General features: G+C 41.3%; 1 protein-coding gene across 1 annotated transcript; it reads right to left on the bottom strand.

Annotated features, from left to right (window-relative positions):
* Positions 1-3,171: 3,171 nt before the first annotated feature.
* On the bottom strand, positions 3,172-4,162 carry LOC113277697 (probable alpha-galactosidase B). The gene is made up of 3 exons (XM_026526725.1): positions 3,821-4,162; positions 3,447-3,606; positions 3,172-3,331 (listed from the first exon to the last, which is right to left on the bottom strand). Exons 1-3 carry the CDS (start codon positions 3,874-3,876, stop codon positions 3,200-3,202), a joined length of 348 nt encoding a protein of 115 aa, XP_026382510.1. The 5' UTR covers positions 3,877-4,162; the 3' UTR covers positions 3,172-3,199.
* Positions 4,163-19,366: the final 15,204 nt, after the last annotated feature.

Raw genomic sequence — 19,366 nt, 5'->3', positions numbered from 1 at the left:
AATAAGTCAAATAAATTGACACAATTTTTCTTAACCTGAAACAATTGAATCTCACACACACACCCATACACAAATAATGGAATATATATCAATTGTACTGAAATTTTGTTAAGCAAAAGGAAAATATATGCAATATAAGCAGGCTTTTCTTAAACAGGAAAACGATTAACTACCAAATTCATTACCTCAGATTCTGCATCCTCTTCTCCCCAGAAAGATATATCATTAAGCGCAAGTTCAAGTCAGAACTCTCCCCCAGTATGTTGTCAAGAACAAAAGAACAACAACAAAGAGCAACCTTTACCAGAGAAAGGTTGAATCGGTTTTAACTAATGCGTGCCAATAGCAAAAGTTGAAAACCCGAAACACATATGTTTATGCTAAACACAACTCATGTAAACACAAATTGATTCAACACATTGTGACTTTTTACATATGAGTTTCAATCGGAATACCTTTTGATCCTTTGATAAAGCCTACCAACATGGTCTAGAACTTAATCCCGCTAAATCAAAAAAGTCACACAAACCATAAGGGTTCACATCATATGAGATCTTATGAAAACCGAAATCATACATCCCAAGAATAATAACTTTATACCGAAAACACATAGCAATAATATACAGAAATCACATACCGAAAACACATAGCAATAATATAGACATTCCAGCACATGTTATGTAATCGGAAACAAGAACAATTATAAAATAATAATTTTATTCAATAATAGATAGTTTTATTCAAAATATACCTTATACAATAATCGAAATAAACCAAAAATTGATGTTTATTTTCTTGGATTAAGCATTACAGCATATAACTTAATCTATAGTGGTGCTCTTATTGTTCACTGAGGTTTCTTCAGTGTTAAAACTCTTAAATCATGTCTCGAGAGACATGTCCGCAACCACTTCCTGTTTTTCAAGTTGTTCGACTTGAACCTTCATGTCTGCAAGATCATCTTTTATTTCCTCAATCCTATCCTTGAGCCAATCTTGATGTCATACCGTCATTATGAGATTGGTTCTTAGTTCTTCAAAGCCATGGATATAGTCAGTCATACTATCAGAAGGTATCCACTTGGTTTTTGATGGATCTTGAAGGTTGTAAGCCAACAGACATGACTCATCTTGAGATCCAGCAGAACTATCGGAATCATAATCAGACATGATTTTTGATATGATTTTCTTCTTCCTTTGTTTATTTATTCCTAGACAATCCTTAACCTTTTGAGCTTCCTCCTTATGGACCTTTGCACAACTGCGAGTTATTGGAGGCATGCTCAGGAATTTAAATAAGAATTAATAAGGGATTCTCAATATCATCAATAGAAGTTTCTCTTAAGAAGAGACAACTTTCGGACCAAAAATACTCAGGAAATTCCAAAAATATATATAGAATATATTTTGTTTCCTACGTCCGAACTTCTCATGCTGGAAAGTTTATTAAAATTCGAAAATTTTAAGTTAAACCTATTTTTGGAAGATCATGATAAACATGAACAATTTTTAGACAATTATGGATTCACAGCTATCCAGAGATTGTCACAAATATTTTTTTAATAAAAACACAATAAAAGAAATTGTGCTCTCGTTTTATGTGCTTCTCATCCCAAAAGTTATGAGCACGAACTTGGATGAGAGTGCACAATCTCCATACAACTAGGTTGTATCGGAGTAAGCCTTTTCTTGCTTACAACGAGTATCAAAAACATAGTTCATGTTTCTCTTTGGAAATTTTTCCCAAAGTACTTCCTCCCAAGAAGATGATCCTTCCTTGATCTAAAGGTATGATCATGAGGAGGAACTGTACTGATGTGAGAATTTTCAGAGATAGATAAATCTCTCTTAATTCTGTCAATGAGATTTTCATAAGATTTTCTCATTCCAAGGATTTCCTTATTATGCACATCAGTATGATTATTTGAAACAATTATCGGAAATTCATGATTGTTTCCTTTGACAGAGACTCTCTCTTTCCTTTTCTTCTGAAATCGTTCTTCATGTAAACAGGGACTGTTTCGACATGAGTGAGGAGGAACCTTTTTCCATAAGCAATTATCAACTCTTACTCCTGATTCTTTCGAGTTGACTTTATCAGATTGGGATATATTCTTTCTTTCTACCGAGGAATGATCTTTCAGTTTTTTAAGACAAAAAACTTCACTAGTACAGAAATGTCCTTTAGCCACGCCAAATATAAATTTGCCTGTCACGCCTTTTTGGTTTTGCCGTGTCTATAGAGTATACTTCTACCCTATAGACACGCAATGTTCCATGGGCGTGTTCATATAAGTGCTTTCAGCCACGCCAGGGCTACTAGCGTGTCAAAATTTCAACCGTTTAGTCATGTTAACTTCCAATTTTTGATTGGGCGTGTTTATAGACCAGTCTATGGCCACATTAGGTATTGGGCGTGTTTATAGACCAGTTTATGGCCACATTAGGGAGTTGTGGCGTGTCCAAAAAGTTAGTCACGCCATTTAAGGTGTGGCTTTAAAGTTGGTTCATTAGACACGCCAGTATATGCGTGTCCACTGTGTACGATTGATTGACACGCCAAATTCAAAGTGTCGCCAAAAAGTTCTTCTTTGGACACGCCGGTATATGTGTGTCCATAGTGTACGATTTATAGACACGCCAGTATATCGTGTCCATAGTGTAGGATATATAGACACGCCAAGTTGAAAGTGTGGCCAAAAAGTTTTTCTTTGGACACGCTAGTATATGTGTGTCCATAGTGCGTTCTAAAGACACACCGGTTTTATAACATGGATAAAAAGTTGGTTTTGAAAAAATTAATAAAAATCTTTCGCCCATATTCGAACGCATGACCTCGAAGATTTAGACAACGTACCACTCCACCAAGCTGGCCATATTTAGATGTTTATGATTAGTGTTTTGAAAATACTAGATTGGTTGAACTACTCAACATTTAAATAAACACGCCAAGTTGAAAGTGTGGACAAAAAGTTCTTCTTTGGACACGCTAGTATATGTGTGTCCATAGTGTGCGTTCTATAGACACGCCGGTTTTATAGCGTGGCTAAAAAGTTCGTTTTGAAAAAATTAATAAAAATCTTTCTCCCATATTCGAACGCATGACCTCGAAGGATTTAGATAACGAACCAATCCACCAAGCTGCCCATCTTTAGATGTTTTTGATTAATGTTTTGAAAATACTAGATTGGTTGAACTACTCATTTGAAAGAAGGCCATCTTTCTGGATCAGGAATCATCCTTCCCCATTCATCGATTACATCAAACCCCAGTGAATTAGTGTAGGCACCAGGTACCTTCCTCCTATACCAAAGGTAATCCACCACAACGTACTACCCAAAAACCGCAACAACAAAAGGTACAATTATGTCGTATAACTATCCATATATTCTTTTACATTGCAATTAAACTGAGGGAAATGTAACCTGAAATACAGTTGGAAGTTACCTGATATCCGTGAGTAAGTAGCCGTTGTGAAACAATTTCCGCATTTTGCAAGAACTCTTCCTCTGAGATGATCCATGAAAAGAAATCATAAGAGTTCCAACCTCTTGGAGGGAGATTAGCTTGTTGTTCTTGCTTCTCTGCCATAGCTTCAGCTACTTCCCTGAAATTGGTGTCATGGCACATATCAAATGCAACAACAAAAAAAGGGACTACAGAAATGGCTAGTTTTTCCTTTGTTATTCCAGTTTATCTAGAATGGAAATTGTCTCCATGAATGTGAAGGAAATTATAATTCGGCATTGAGTAAAGCACCAAGTATTGAAGTGAGATGATTTTGTAATACCAATTTATGATAATCAAAGTGAAAGAAATACCTTTGAAGAAGAACAAGAGCAGTCATGAAAAGTAGGATTCTCATTATCAGCATCATCACGATCGGTATTGTCGAGGATAACTAACTAGAGTACTGTGTGGTTGTATCAGTTTACTGATAGTGTAATACTACTAGCTAGCCTCCTCCTATTATAAATCTTTTAACGAAAATGGAGTTGGTAAATATGACAAAACTTCAAAACAATCCAGCATGAAGAGATATTAAAAATGACAAATTTGTAAAAACAGCTTTTCTTTTTTCTCTTTTGCTTTTAAGGAGTGAGAGCAATTACAGAGCTTTTCACAGACACTATTGTCGTTTTATTAATGGTGGTTGGCAGCACTCAGCAGTAGTACACACTGCTTTGCAAAGAATGGAGAGAGAGAGAGAGTCTAAAAAAGCTGATGGAAATTCGGTGGACAAATTTCATTCAAAAAAAACAAACAAACAAGATGATGATTCGGCAATTCAGTTGAATGAATATGTAAAATGTCTGAAAGAACGGGTCAATCTTATTTGGCCCGAAAAATGTTGGACCCCCACCATTTGCAAGTTCTTAACTGCTTCACCAAACTTGTTTATTTTTCTGAATTGTGGCCTATGATATGACTCGTAACAAGTTACAGTCACAGAGTTGGTAAAGTAAAAAATGCGATAGACCAGCAGTGAATGCACCTACCTTTACTGAAACGGGAATAAATAACACCTTACAGGCACGAGCAAAAATTTACACATGGACATCTGAATTACATCTTTCTCAATCTTTTCTCTTCTGACTTTCAACTGCTTGCCATACAAGACCAACACCTGTGGCTGTGAACTCTAACCTCAACACCGTTCATGGTTAATTTCATAGAATTGAAAAATAAATTGATGACTCAACTGTGGAAAACTTTCATTTCCCCCATTAATTGAGTAATAAAAGCTTTATAACTTTTGAGTTCATGGATAGGTGCCCCTGTCCACCTCACATGCACATACTCTAACCAAACATATTGAATAGGGAAATAAATATTACCTGAAACAGAATGCCAGGTAATTGTTGCAACATAAATTGATTGACGGTGATTTTGATGGTAGAAACAGTGGTTGCAACAAGTTCTAGTGCAAAATTAATACAGTCATTTCATGAGAAGGTAATACAGAAAAAAAAAAAAAAAAAAAAAAAAGGGGGGGGGGGGGATCTCTATCCATCTGGAAAGTGGAAATAACATATATATGAAATAAAAAAGACATTGTACCCTCACCAAATACCAAATGAGGAATGCGCCTCACCTGCTTGTTGCCCAAAAGTTTGCTTCAAGGGGTCCTAGTTCTTCTTTAGGTGCTACGTAGTGTAGTCTAAATCTCAAGCAAACCTTTCTATTCTGTGCTCTTCGTATTGTCCGGGCCAATTACTATAATCAGCTTTCACCGTTGGTCCATCATTTTGTGGAGCAAACACACTGCCCCTTGTAATAATTTTCTGTTAAAATCTTTGGATCAGGAGTCGCTATTCTCTATTAAGATTTACACATGCAGGAAGTGAGAGGGTTCTCTCCCGTAGATCCTAGTTAGGAAGGTTTCTTGGGCCAGCGGTTCTTGATTAATGAGTAATGACAACATCTTCTACGAAGGTTGTCCATCCGAACGACTTGGATGGTCGCCGGCTTCATTCACTTTTGCTGACGCCCCAACGATAAGCTTAGCGAAGTTGCCTCCACGACTCGCTATAAGCACATCCGACTTCAAGCACACCAGGAAGCAAGGGCAGCCAAGCTGGTAACAAGCTTCCGGAATTCATCCAACTCTTCTTTGCTGGTTAATTCCTCCTCCATTACTTGCAACTTACGCCCGTGAATTACATGCATTACATATCAATATGATATGATTATGTAGTATGGAGCTTTACATAAATAACAAGAAAGTTATTCCCTCCGTTACTTTTTAATAGGCCAGTTTCTTCTTTTGAGAAAATTAAGGAAATTAAGAGAACTAATTATTGAAAGTGGTCCTCTAGACACTTGTCAATAAAAGAAGTGAAGTGAAATGGTCCCCATGACACTTGTCAGCCAAAGAAATAAGTGAAATGGTCCACATAACACTTGTCATCAAAAAAAGTTAAAAAAAAAGTGGTCCCAGAAAATTAAAGTAACATTTGACTTTTCCAATTAGGAAACTGGCATATTTTTTTGAAATATTTATTTATAGAAACTGGTCTATTAAAAAGTAACGGAGGGAGTATAAAATTTTCGAGCATTTTCCGTGCACTTTAGGCTGTGGTAAAAAGGGCAGCACATTATAACTATTTCCTAATAGTCTTTCCATGAAGATGCAACTTTGTTAAGCTGAAACAAACAATGAGAAAGTTGATCCAATAAAATTCAAGAAGGACCTTATTTACATGTACTGATGAGGAGAATCTTTCAAAATCAAACAGCTCAAGTTTTGACATGCATGTATATTTTATACAAGCTACAATCCTTTTCTCCCCAATAAAACTCTTTATTGCAAAGCTGGGCAGTAGTTATTAATATGAGTGAGGAAATGATCTCATCATATAATTGAGAACAATTGTTTTCTTATTGTTATGGCTACGGATCTTCAACAACTATCATGTTGAGTTGAACACGTTCAGAATCACTGGGGTACTTGGAAGTGACGAATATTTCGAGTGATGTTGAAGAACCAAGGAAATCAAGCATTTGGATGAGAAGCTACAAAGTTTATTTATTTTTTAATCCATATGTATTGATAGTTTGTTCACTAAAATTGACAAAGGGGGAGATTGTTAGAGCACTGCTCGGTCGAACTCGCATGCGTTGCTATCCAAGCTTGTTGTCAAGTTTAGTTGCCAAAAGTATAAGTCTTGATTTCTAGTCTACTTATAGCTATGTCTCGGATTAGGATAAAATGTGTAGTTGAGCTTTAGACTTCACGATGTTCATTGATTAAAGACGAAGAACTACTAAGGGGAGCTTGTGGAACTTCATCAACAAAATGTATGTGGAGACTTGTGATAGGTGTTTAAAAACACCTCTCTAAGTATTATGCTTTCTTAGCTAGTTTTCTTCTGAAATTGTATTATTAGCTTTCTTTTATATTTAATGGGAATTTTGGAACTTATTCCCGAAAAGAACAAGAATCGTCCAACTGGCCAAAAAAGAGGTAGAATTATCATTGCATGGGAAACCACTACTGGCAGTCATGTGGGCACGAAGAAGCAACCAGCTGATCGGTCATGAGTTACTGGAGGTCGTCAAGGAAGACAGCCATTTGATTCTAAACGGGTTTACTATAGGCACCTACTAAATTTACTAAGGGTTACTTGCCTATCCCAGGGGCGGAACTACCTTGTGACTAGGGCTAGCTTAAGCCAGCCCTAACAAGAGAAAAAGTCATTTTTTTCAAAGCCTTTTTTAAGTTGGGCCACAATTGGTCTATGAGTTTTATTCTTAAGGAAGCCCTGAAAAAAGCTCCAGCCATCCCTATATCCAATGTCTAGTTCCGCCACTGCCTATCCTTTATACCTAGCAAGAACAAAACTAGGTCGAAGCACTTCAGACCATAAGTTCTTTCTCAGTACAAGAGTTGCACGAGTTCTTACAGCCGAACCAACTCCACGCCGGCAAGATCAGAACAGTGATGTTGGCAGGAGTTGTTGATCACGGTGTTGGAGATAATGGAGTTTTAAAAGTACACTCGAGCTTGGCAGTGAGGATGGAGTTATTTGTTGTCATTGCCGATGAAATTTGCTAATAACGATGGTAGTTTGCTGTGGAGGAGGAGTTGATGGAGAACAACATGCGAATGTAAGGGTTGAGCTGCTGGCTGCTGCTGTTGACAGCCATTGACGAAGGAGACGCTGCCAAGCTCAATCACGCTGGCAACAATGAGTCTAGTTGTAAAGGCAATCAGAGTTATTATGGGAAGAGGAAAGATGGGTTTTCAATGTGGATTCGTTTCGTAAGAGATTTGGACAGAGATTTCAAGCAACGAAGCAAGGAAGAATTGAACCTGTTGCCGTAGGTTTGCTTGATGAATGAAGGAGAAAGTGAAGACATTAATGTATTTTTGAGCTTTCTAATGAATGAAGACTATTGGGTTGTTGCCAGAATTGATGGGTTTGCAGGGAAGGAGATGGAATGGCCTTAGACGTCACTAGCAGTTTCATATCTGCTTCACCAGCGAACGGCACGAGAAATGTTTGTAAAAAGGCCTGAACGACCTGTGCCTCCAGCCGAGTCTGCCATGACTAACCATGTTTTGAATTACTGTATATGAAGGGTTTGGGAAGATTTATTTGGCAGCAGTTTTAGGACTCGATTCAGGTTAGACAGGAGCAGTGATGCTGGTGACTGATGGGAGAACGGTCGAGAACGGGAAGGAGTATGAAGATGTTGTTGTTGGGTTGTAGCTACCGAAGGTGGGTTGTTGGACTGACAAAGCAGAGAAGATGAAGCTAACTTCGGTTGCTGCCAGCCATAGAACGAGATGAAGAGCTTGGAAGAGAATGAAATGGCTTTCTGCCATTGTGATGGAATGTTAACTGTGATTGGCAGTTGACGGAGATGGATGGAGGAAGTTCAGATGTTGTTGCTGGTAACGTGAATGGTTGGCTGACGAGATGGAGTTGTGTTGAGAAGACTCAGGGAGAGGCTCGAGTTTGGAGTATGCAGCTGAGAGTAAGAGAAACAGTGATTACGGAGTCGAGTTGTGGGCGCTGTTGATGATGAAGACTGCCGGAACTTGATTGATGTTAGTGCTTTAGAAGAAATCAGTTGAACCGATTGGCAGAAGTTGATGGAGTTGAATAGATGGGAGAAGCTCGATGGATGAAGAGAAGATGGGTTTATGTTGTAGCCTGTAGTTTTATTATGTTCATCATTGGCAGATGGATGAAGGAGAGTTTTGCTGAACATGGGATATGAGATGGTGGCTGGTTGAGTCTGTAGAAGGAAGAAAAGTGTATTGTTGATCGTGGTCTGATCATGGACATAACGAGATGGTAAGGAATGCTGGCAGTGAACTGGTGACTGCTGTTGCTGCCATGATGGAGATGATCGAGATGTTGGCAGAGAAGGTGGACTCGAACTTTGTTGTAATGTTAATGGCAGTGAATGCCGAAAACGCTGGTGTTAATGGAGCTTTTGTGACTACCGATTAGGCTCGAGATGAATAATGAAACCGAGCTGTAGAAGGACAGGGAATGGACCGAGTTGTAGAAGGACAGGGAATCAAGGCCGTTGCTGCCTTTATTGGCAGTAGGTATTGACAGTGGTGACGCGAAGAGGGCTCGAATGGCAGTATGTTGGCGACGAAGAGTAATAATGGCAGCGATGTTAGTGAGGGAGATTAATAAGAGTTGATGGCAGTTGCGTGATCGAGAGCAATAAGACCGGGAGTTTTGGATGCTGCCATTTCATGTGAATGATGGTTACAACTACTGATGGGTTTGAAGAAGAATTCAAAATGGTAATGGAACTCGAGAGATAAAAGGAAAAGAAGTTTGGTTTCACGGGGATACACTGTCAGTCTCCCGTGACTGACAGGTGTGAGGATATTTAGGCTGGACCTTTGTCCACTGCATGAACCCATTAGCTGCTGCAGTTACACGGCCAACCCTTTGGCCGTGACTTATTTTGGGAATTCTGGTTAGTTCTTGACAACCATTTAGCACAGGTGTGATGCACATGACATAATTTTTAAGGAGGTGCACTCTCCTATCTTAGCTAGGTTTTCTACTTTCTTCAAGAGGAGGTTACAAAACTCTGTATATAGGGAAGATTAGATATAATTTGGGATATATGCTATTGTAGATGGGGAAAAACGAGTCGCTGGTTTTTGCAGAATTGAGGAGACGACCGTACGTAGGAGGTTCCTTGAACCGAGCAAACTGCTTAACCTCACACAGATGCACTGCAAGAAGGGAGTGCTTTAAGTTTGAGAGATCAATCGGTAGGACTCTGGCCTAAACCAAGACAACGACCATTCCAGAGTCAATTCGGTCACAAGAGAGGATGGGTCGATCTGTAAGAGGGAAGCTGAGAAATGTGTGAGATCAATGGTGATCAAAGATTGTAGGTATGTTGTGTATTCTGCGTGAAGAAATAAGATAAGTTCTGATTGATTGAATTTGCTTTGTTGAGAGTAATTGTTCAGACGATGAGTTCGTATGCTCTTGTTGTCTGTTTGACGAAAGAGTGTCTTGTTTTACGAAATATTGTTTGTTGTTTCAATCATGATTCAGAGACTTATTTGTATTGCTAGAATTGTAAATACCTTGATCCAATGAAGACAGTTGCTGGAGTCAAAGATTGGGGAAGTGTAAATCGTGTTAAAACTAGTTGCTCATCGTGTGGAGACTTGGTTGATTTTCCATCCACTACTTTGGTAACTCCTCCAACTGATTGCACGACTTGCTCACATTCTCATCGTGTGTATGAACACACGTGCCGTAGACCGCCAGACCAAAACCTTAGTTAATATCCCCTCATGTAACACGGTTGATGTCTCGTCATTGTGAGTCTGCAAGGTAGACGTGTATTTAGTTAGTCAGTTGCTGACTTCATGGGACGATGAGTCCTTGTATTGCTGAGTCGAACGATTTGCAAATGTTCTAAGACTCATGAATCGAAAGTGTCTGTTGAGACAAAGGTATAATTCTCGAGTAAATGTTGATAGTTAAAGTGAGCAAATATTGTTCATTCGATGGATTGTTGAATATTGATGGTTGAACCAATATTCCTTAGTCTGAGCAAATATTGCTCATCTGAGCAAATGTTGCTCGTTTGATGAATTATTGGTAACAAAATCAAATAAAATATTAAGTGAAAATACTGGCAACTGAACCGAGTATAATTAATTAAAATGTTGATCACGGGATCAACGTAAAACTATTAGTGTTTGAATTTGCTCAGAATTATGTTTTGCAGAGCTTTGGATTTGAAACCCTAATTTTGATCAATTGCTGATCGATTGATGATTTATTGAAAATCAACCACGGAGTGAAGGAGGGACCGGCTACATGGGATGATGGATCGACCATGTAGCTCCCAGATGCTCGAGTGAGCTAATACCAAAGTCTCTTGAAGACTAGTTGGTGAAAAGATGATTAAATGTTGGTTTAATCATTTATTAAAATAATGTTCGTAGGTGATAAAACCTAATAAATTATGAAGAGATGAAGGACCGACCAAGGGGTCATGAAACCGGCCCTAGTTGGTCATGGGACCGACTGACGATTGTTTTATGAAATTCCAAGTTGTTTGGAAGAGTTTGAACCTAATGTGAAAAAATTAGGTCAAATGATGAAGATGTGCAGGACCGACCTCTTGCAAGCCAGAGAGCCAACCTTGGTCGGTCAAGGTAATATGCTCATGTCACCAAGGTGTTCGCGTCTCAGTCCTGAGAATTATGATATTTTCTGGCGTGCATTTGAGCATTCATTTGAGAAAATATGAAGAATTCAGGGTTTTGCTGAAACTGAGGAATTTCCATGAGATGATGGAAATAATAATAAAATAAGGGATTACAAGGTGTGGTACCGGCCACGGCTAGGGCATGGCCGGCCGCTAGCAAGCCCGGTCCCGTGACACCTTTCCCAATTTTATGTAATTTCCTTGATGTGAAGGAAATATCATGAAATTGAGGAGTTTCATAAGGTTAAGGAATTTCCGTGAGATTATGGAAATAATAATAATAAAATAAGGAATCATGAAGTGTGGTACTGGTTATGGCCAAGGCATGGCCGGCCGGCCAATAAGCCCGGTCCCATAACACTTTTTCTAATTTTATATTATTTTTCATGATTTTAGGGAAATACCATGAAATCAAGGAGTTTGTTGAAATAAAGGAGTTTTCCTTAAAGTGAAGGAGTTTCCATGAGATGAAGGAAACAATGATGATTAATAATAATAAAATAAGGGGCGTGTGGGACCGGCCATGACTAAGGCATGGTCGGCCAGCTAGGGCCCGGTCCCGTGAGTCTTCCCTAATTTTATATCTTTTCCTTGATGTGAAGGAAATATCATGAAACCAAGGAATTTCATGGGATGAATGAAATAATAATAATAAAATAATAAGGAATGTAAGGTGTGGGACCGACCACAACTAGGGCATGACCGGCCGGCTAGTGAGCTTGGTCCCACGACACCTTTCCTAATTTTTATTATTTCATTGATACGGAGGAAACACCATGAAACTGAGAAGTTTCCTTAAAATGAAAGATATTTGTTCAAATGAAGGGATTTTCATGAGATCAAGGAAAATAATAAAAATATAATAAAATAGAGAATTAGGCGTGGGACTGGCCACGGCGTGACCGGCCGGCCGGTGGGCCCAGTCCCCTAGCGCCTTAGCTAATACTTTATTATTATTATTTTTCTTCCTATTTTGCATAGGTTCATCGTTCCTTCGTATTTTGGAATGCTCGTTTGTGCATTCAGGTGCTCGTTAGTGCATTATTGCTGAGTACACTTGCACCATTTTGGTCGGGGCTTACTCGATAGCGGCTCAGATGCCCGTACGTTGAATATTTATGACTAACCCATGGAATTCTGCTGGGAAGAACCATGGATTGAAGTAACGAAATATTATGAATAATATATAATATTTTTCAGGGATTCAGTTAATGAATCTAATGATTTAGAAATAATTAATTGATGACTCTATACTAGTAAGATCGTCTAGGAGCATTAATTATTCAGGAATTAAGTGATATGAGCTTGTTGAAGCGTCATATTTCTCTTATATAGTCAGGGAAAACATTGTTACATCCTGAAGACGTTATTGCTCTATACTAGCAGGCAAGCTGTTTAGGAGCCGTCCAATCTTTCGATTCTACATAAACGTAATTACTGAAATTGCTCAGTATTCATGAGATATGTCGTTGCCTCAGCTGAGAGACTACAATCCACATATACCCTGAGAGACAGTATTCTCAATCAGAGATTCTTGTGGCATGAGCTTTCATGCTTCGATGAGAGACATGATCCTCAATACTCATCTGATTGCTGGATCAGGAGCATGTGTAATTATGGTTTTACGATTTTAGCCATGTCGAAAATCCACCATCTACAGCTATTCACCGTTTTTCTCCCCTTAAGGGGAAGACCTATCTCTTTTCTATATTCTTTTGATTGCTAAGGATGAATTCAAAGTTCTAATTGTGAAGCTCAATTATTTACAAGTTTATTTTGAGTTTTAAAGTTAATCATTGTGGATTGTTTTTACTATATCGAAGGTTTATGATTGATTCTTAGATTGGTTTGGGTGCGCAACTAGATTAGTCTATTGATCATTCTATTGCTAGTAAAGAGTTGAGCGATCTGTAGTTATCGCTTATCTCCACACAAGTAGAAATTGCGAGACCTTGCTGAGGGATTCAGTGGAGCAATTGCGAGTAAAAAAAAACACCAGTAAGTGGACCGAGCGTACCGAGTTTAACTGCTGGGATCAAACCTAAATTCACAAACCCTAAAGCATTCGATTGAGTTACACCTTGTAAGCGTACCTCAGGGCGGCTCAGTTGGATAGTGTAATGACCCGAACCTCTATCGATACTGTCCCCACTTAGCCACTGCGATTATCCAGCAATATGGGGTTTTCAACGGGCATCTCCGCGGTAATACGGCAGCAACTTCCCGGATGGTCACCCATCCCTGGATTACTCCGTCCGAGGACGCTTAACTGCAGAGTTTTCTACCAACTCTGGAGTCAATTGTGCTAAAAAGGCCTCGGTGTTAGGAAAGGACAAACCATTACTTATACTCCATTCGGCCAACCACTGTCGAATATCGAGGTATTACAGTACCACCACCTTAAATTGGAGCCGACCTCGGCTCCGAAATATGTACAAACCCAGATCTTCGACGTTCTCTGCCCCTCATGAGAAGCACCTGGAACAACCCCTTCCAGCGTGCCTTCCCACCCTCGGAAGGTGACCTGTCGTCGGCTCTGATACCATTTGTAATGACCCGATCCTCTACCGATACTATCCCCACTTAGCCACTGCGGTTATCCAGCAGTGTGGGGTTTTCAACGGGCGTCTCTGCGGTAATCCGGAAGCAACTTTCCGGATGGTCACCCATCCCTGGGTTACTCCCAGTAGTGTGGGGTTTTCAAATGGAATTTCTACGGTAATCCGACAGCAACTTCCCGGAGGGTCACCCATCCCTGGATTACTCCCACCCGAGCACGCTTAACTGCAGAGTTTTCTTCAAACTCTGGAGCCAATTATGCTGAAAAGGCCTCGGTGTTAAGAAATGACAAATCATTACTTATACTCCATTCGGCCAACCACTGCCAAATATCGGGGTATTAAAATTTTGTAATGACCTGTCCCTCCACCGATAATGCCCCTACTTAGCCACTGCGGTTATCCGACAGTGTAGGGTTTTCAACGGGCATCGCTGCGGCCTTCCAGCAGCAACTTCCGAGGAGGTCACCCATCCCTGGATTGCTCGCGCCCGAGCACGCTTAACTGCAGAGTTTTCTGCCAACTCTGGAGCCAATTGTGGTGAAAAGGCCTCGGTGTTAGGAAAGGACAAACCATTACCTATATTCCAATCGGCGAACCCTACCTACCGAATCGTGGTATTACAATACCACTACCTTAAATTGGAGTCGTACTCGACTCCGAAATATATATACAAGCTTAGATCTCCGACATTCCCTGCCCCTCATGAAAAGAGCACATGGACCAACCCCGTCCAGCATACCTTCCCACCCTCGACAGGTAACCCGTCGTCGGATCTGATACCATTTGTAATGACCCGACCCTCCACCGATATTGTCCCCACTTAGCCACTGCGGTTATCCGGCAGTGTGGGGTTTTCAACGGGCATCGCTGCGGTCATCCACCAGCAACTTCCCGGAAGGTTACCCATCCCTGGATTGCTCCCACCCGAGAACGCTTAACTGCAGAGTTTTCTGCCAACTCTGGAACCAATTGTGCTGAAATGGCCTTGGTGTTAGGGAAGGACAAACCATTACTTATATTCCGAACCCTACCTGCCGATTCGTGGTATTACAATACAACCACCTTAAATTGGAGTCATCCTCGACTCCGGAATATATATACAAGCTTAGATCTCTGACATTCCCTGCCACTCATGAGAAGCACCTGGACCAACCCCGTCCAGCATACCTTCCCACCCTCGACAGGTGACCCGTCGTCGGCTCTGATACCATTTGTAATGACCCGTCCCTCCACTGATACTGTCCCCACTTAGCCACTGTGGATATCCGACAGTGTAGGGTTTTAAACGGGCATCACTGTGGTCATCCAGCAGCAACTTCCCAGGTGGTCACCCATCCCCGGATTGCTCCAGCCTGAGCACGCTTAATTGCAGAGTTTTCTGCCAACTCTAGAGCTAATTGTGATGAAAAGGCCTCGGTATAACGTAGACGTTCCTTGTCTCCTGTGAGAGCAGTATCTGGCATAATCCCCCTGCATACTCCCCAATTGTAATACCACGTTTCGGCAGGTAGGGTTCGCCGATTGGAATATAAGTAATGGTTTGTCCTTTCCTAACATAGAGGCCTTTTCAGCACAATTGGCTCCAGAGTTGGCAGAAAACTCTGCAGTTAAGCGTGCTCGAGCGGAAGCAATCCTGGGATGGGTGACCTCCCGGGAAGTTGTTGTTGGATGACCGCAGCGATGCCCATTGAAAACCCCACATTGCCGGATAACCGCAGTGGCTAAGTGGAGACAATATCGGTGGAGGGATGAGTCATTACAAATAGTATCAAAACCGACGACGGGTCACCTGTTGAGGGTGGGAAGGTATGTTGTACGGGGTTGGTCCAGGTGCTTCTCATGAGGGGCATGGAATGTCAGAGATCTAAGCTTGTATATATATTCCGAAGTCTAGGACGACTCCAATTTAAGGTGGTGGTATTGTACTACCAAGATTCGTAAGGTAGGGTTCGCCGATTGGAATATAAGTGTTTATGGGTAAAAAGTGTTTCTGGTGGTTTTGATAAATTTGGGTGTGTGGATGAGAAACCAGCCTAAATCTTAAACAAATGCACTGCACGGAAGTACTTTAGATTCGAGAGATCAATCTGTACAATCCTGGCCTAAACCAAGAAATGGTCGTTCCAGTCTTGCTTCGGTTACATAGTGAAGGAGAAGGGTTGGTCTTAGGTAGGGAAGCGAAGAAGGTGTTGAGACCAGAATGGTTAATTCTGAAGGAGTGGCTATTTTATGACTTGTATTAGAATTTGGAACTGGCCTGCGGAATGTAAGCTATCAGTTCTTTAGTGTTTTCTGGATACTGTGTTGTTGTTAACCAAAACTCTGTTTTTGGTTGAAATAGGTAGAACCTATTTATACAAGTCATATTGAATGCACCATGACCTCGTAGAAAGTGGGAATGATTGAGCGATGGAGAAGTGGGATAATGTGTAAATGCCAGAGACCACGTTCCCACTATAAAGGAGACGGGTTAGTTTACACCCACTATTTCTTGCCGCCATTAACTACCCTACTTTCAGACACTTTCTTGTAATGAGACCAATACCTTGATGAGCATCCCCCAGTTTGTGACGTGTTTTATGTCTCGAGTGTTTTCGTGGAAAACATGTAGCAGTTTGCTATGTATGGCAAGTCAAAGTCAGAAGACTTGCCGCAGGAAGACAACACTTGATGCTATTTAGGCTTGCCTTGGCTGGTCGCCTAAGACTTGCCACAGTCCTGTCAATTTGGTGGCGAATTTGGACGATTAAAATTGTAACTCATGAGAAAGGGTGGCCATTGATTATGGCCACATTCTGTTGGCATCTTTTAATATCATAGTGGAGCCATTGGCACATGCCAGTGACATGGTGGCATGGCCAAAGATAGGATTTGGCGCCGCGGCCAAAATTAGGGCTTGGCGGCATGGCCAAGCTAGGATTTGACGGTGTGGCCAAAATTAGGGCTTGGCGGCATGACCAAGCTAGAATTTGGTGTCGTGGCCAAAATTAAGGTTTGGCGGCATGGACAAGCTAGAATTTGGCACCGTGGCCAAAATTAGGGCTTGGCGGCATGGCCAAGCTAGAATTTGGCACATATTGGTGTTAGACCCAAATATGGCTTCGGCAACCTTGGCTTCAGTTTCCATATCAAACTTAATGCCCTAGAGAGCATTACTTAGCTTGGTTGGCGTGGCAACCTTAGCTAAGTTAGGGTTTGGCCGAAACCCTAATTTGCGCGTGTGGCATGTGACCGCGGCACGGTGACATTTTTTGTGCAAACGGCGCCATGGCCTCGCTAGAGGAATTATGGTGAAGCCAAAACGTGGGAATGGTCACAGGAGCAAGGGAAACTATGAGTGTCCATAACATGGCGCCATTTTTAGGGTTTCCCGGTCCCACATGGCTCGTGGCATGTTGTGGGGCCAAAATGGCGTAATTTGGGCCACAACCAAAGTTAGGGTTTCAACTAATGTCATTAAAGGAAATCGTGTTCTAGTTGGGAAACCTTGACCAAACTCTGTTATGGCGTTGGCCACGAACAAAAAGTAGGTTAGCACGTAGGCACGTTATTTATGGCACGTTCGGCATGCTGTTGTGGAAAAGTGGCACGTTTGGCATCTTTGGCATGCACATTTAGTGCATTGGCGCGGCATGGCATGTTTGGCATGTCACTAGCATGCCGGAGAGGAATGGCACGTTTGGCATGTTTGGCATGCCAATTAGCATGTTGGTGCGGCTTTTCGAAAGCCAATTCGTCATTGTGACCACCTGGCGTAATTTTGCCTCTTTTAATACTGTGGAAGATTTAGAGCGACCTGATTAGTCTATTAAAAAGAGGGGATGGCCAAGCATGGGCGTGGCCACACTTCTAGTGTGTGTGGTTGATTTAAAGCGACCTGATTGGTCGATGGGAAATAGGGTCGGCAAGTATGGGCCCAGCCACAACTCATGTGCGTGTGGCGGGTTTAAGGCGACCTGATTGGTCGACGGAAAATAAAGGTCGGTCGAGCAGCATGGGGTGTGGCCACTTGCAAGTGGTGCCGGCTTCTATTCTGCGGCTCCTTTTATTCCTTGTTTTCTGATTGTGGGTATGATTTTTCACCTACTAATCCATGGCGGATTAATTGCCTAGTTCTCCTAGGCTTAATTTCGACAGGCAATGTCTATTATACTGCGCAGGGCGCAAAACCCTAATTATTGCAAATTAGTCATGGTAATATCTGAATCTTGTGGATTATCACAAAATTGATTGAATTCTATGTGTTGACACAGAGTTCTTTAAGTTTATTGCCAAAGAGCAGTATGCTTTCTGATTGAGTACTTTTATGCAAGGACCTTAACCTTGATACTTGAAAATTCGTGCTACTCTGCTGCGAGTGAACACAAATTGTCATGCCATATCAATATTAAGGGTTCAGCCGGGGAACATATCATAGGAAAAATACTCGATAGGCTCTGGCATTAGTGAGTAATACAGCTAGGAGCTTATACACTCATTAGGCTTCATACTAGTGAACACTTCATCTAGGAGCTTGAGTTTCAATATAATATGAAGAGATACATAGGCACTCATCAGATTTTGATATATTCTCCAAATTCCCTGCGGAATATAAACATATCAATGTCTACTACATCTGATGCCGGGTCAGGTAGATAGAATTTTACAGTTTTCGCCCTATACTAAAAACCACCATCCACGTAACAGTGGAATTGTTGCGGGGTAAGCATGAGATGGTGACAGTCAAGGATAACAAATCGAAAGGGCAGGACATGAAGAGGTTACCAGGAAAACATCTGACTGACCTTTGGAAAGAGGCATGAACAATCCGTGATCTTTGTGTCAACGTGCCTCTGGCTTGGCCACGGAGTACTGGTGTTATAGAGTGTTGGCGCTTGGCGTACCTCTGGCTTTGCTACGACACTGGCGCTTGGAGTACTTTTGGCTTGGCCACAGGGTTGTGATGCTATGGAGCGTTGGCATACTTCTAGTTTGGCCACAAGATGCTGGTGCTGTAGAGCGTTACAAGTCTGAGTGGCTGGTGATCTTGGCACGTTGCTAGTTAGGTCGTGGAGCGGCGATCTTCCTACGCTGCTTGTTCGGCTATGGAGCGGTGATCTTGGCGTGCTGCTTGTTTGGCTATGGATCATGAGTGTGGTGCGCCCAGTCATCTATTCCCGTTCATGGAGCAAGAAGGAATCCTTCTTCTGTTCAAACTCTAGAAACTTCGTTCGTATGAAAAGAGGTATCGACCCTCTTCTGTTTTTTTTTGCTCGTACGGCTCTGTGCTTTCGTCTGCAACGTCTGGCTCCTCTTCGTCATTTTTTAGCGGTGGTAGATCGATCATTAACGACAATAAAGAAATCTCGAATAGGTATAATCAGCAGCAAGGCGAGCCAGGAGAACTCAAGGTAGGTGCTCTCTCCTATTTTGTGCATGTAGCCACCCAACAGTACCATCGATCTTTTCCACAATGTGTAATAAGGTTATGACTCCAGAAGAATGAGTATCTAACCTCTCCAGTGGATTTCAAAATTTACCAAACTCCATTGCACTCTTGGGATGGATGGATGAAATATATGCTCGGCAATGATCATGGCAGGGCTA

This window comes from Papaver somniferum, chromosome 5, assembly GCF_003573695.1.
Source record: "Papaver somniferum cultivar HN1 chromosome 5, ASM357369v1, whole genome shotgun sequence".
NCBI lineage: Eukaryota > Viridiplantae > Streptophyta > Magnoliopsida > Ranunculales > Papaveraceae > Papaver > Papaver somniferum.
The sequence above is the reverse complement of the archived record's forward strand: the minus strand, read 5'-3'. Positions and strand labels throughout refer to the sequence as shown.

Excerpts from the sequence above, each read along its gene's own strand:
- LOC113277697 (XM_026526725.1), bottom strand. The coding sequence starts at position 3,876 with ATGATGCTGATAATGAGAATCCTACTTTTCATGACTGCTCTTGTTCTT. Across the intron at positions 3,607-3,820 it reads GCTCTTGTTCTTCTTCAAAG|GGAAGTAGCTGAAGCTATGG; the intron begins GTATTTCTTTCA and ends CACCAATTTCAG. Across the intron at positions 3,332-3,446 it reads TACTTACTCACGGATATCAG|TACGTTGTGGTGGATTACCT; the intron begins GTAACTTCCAAC and ends GTTTTTGGGTAG.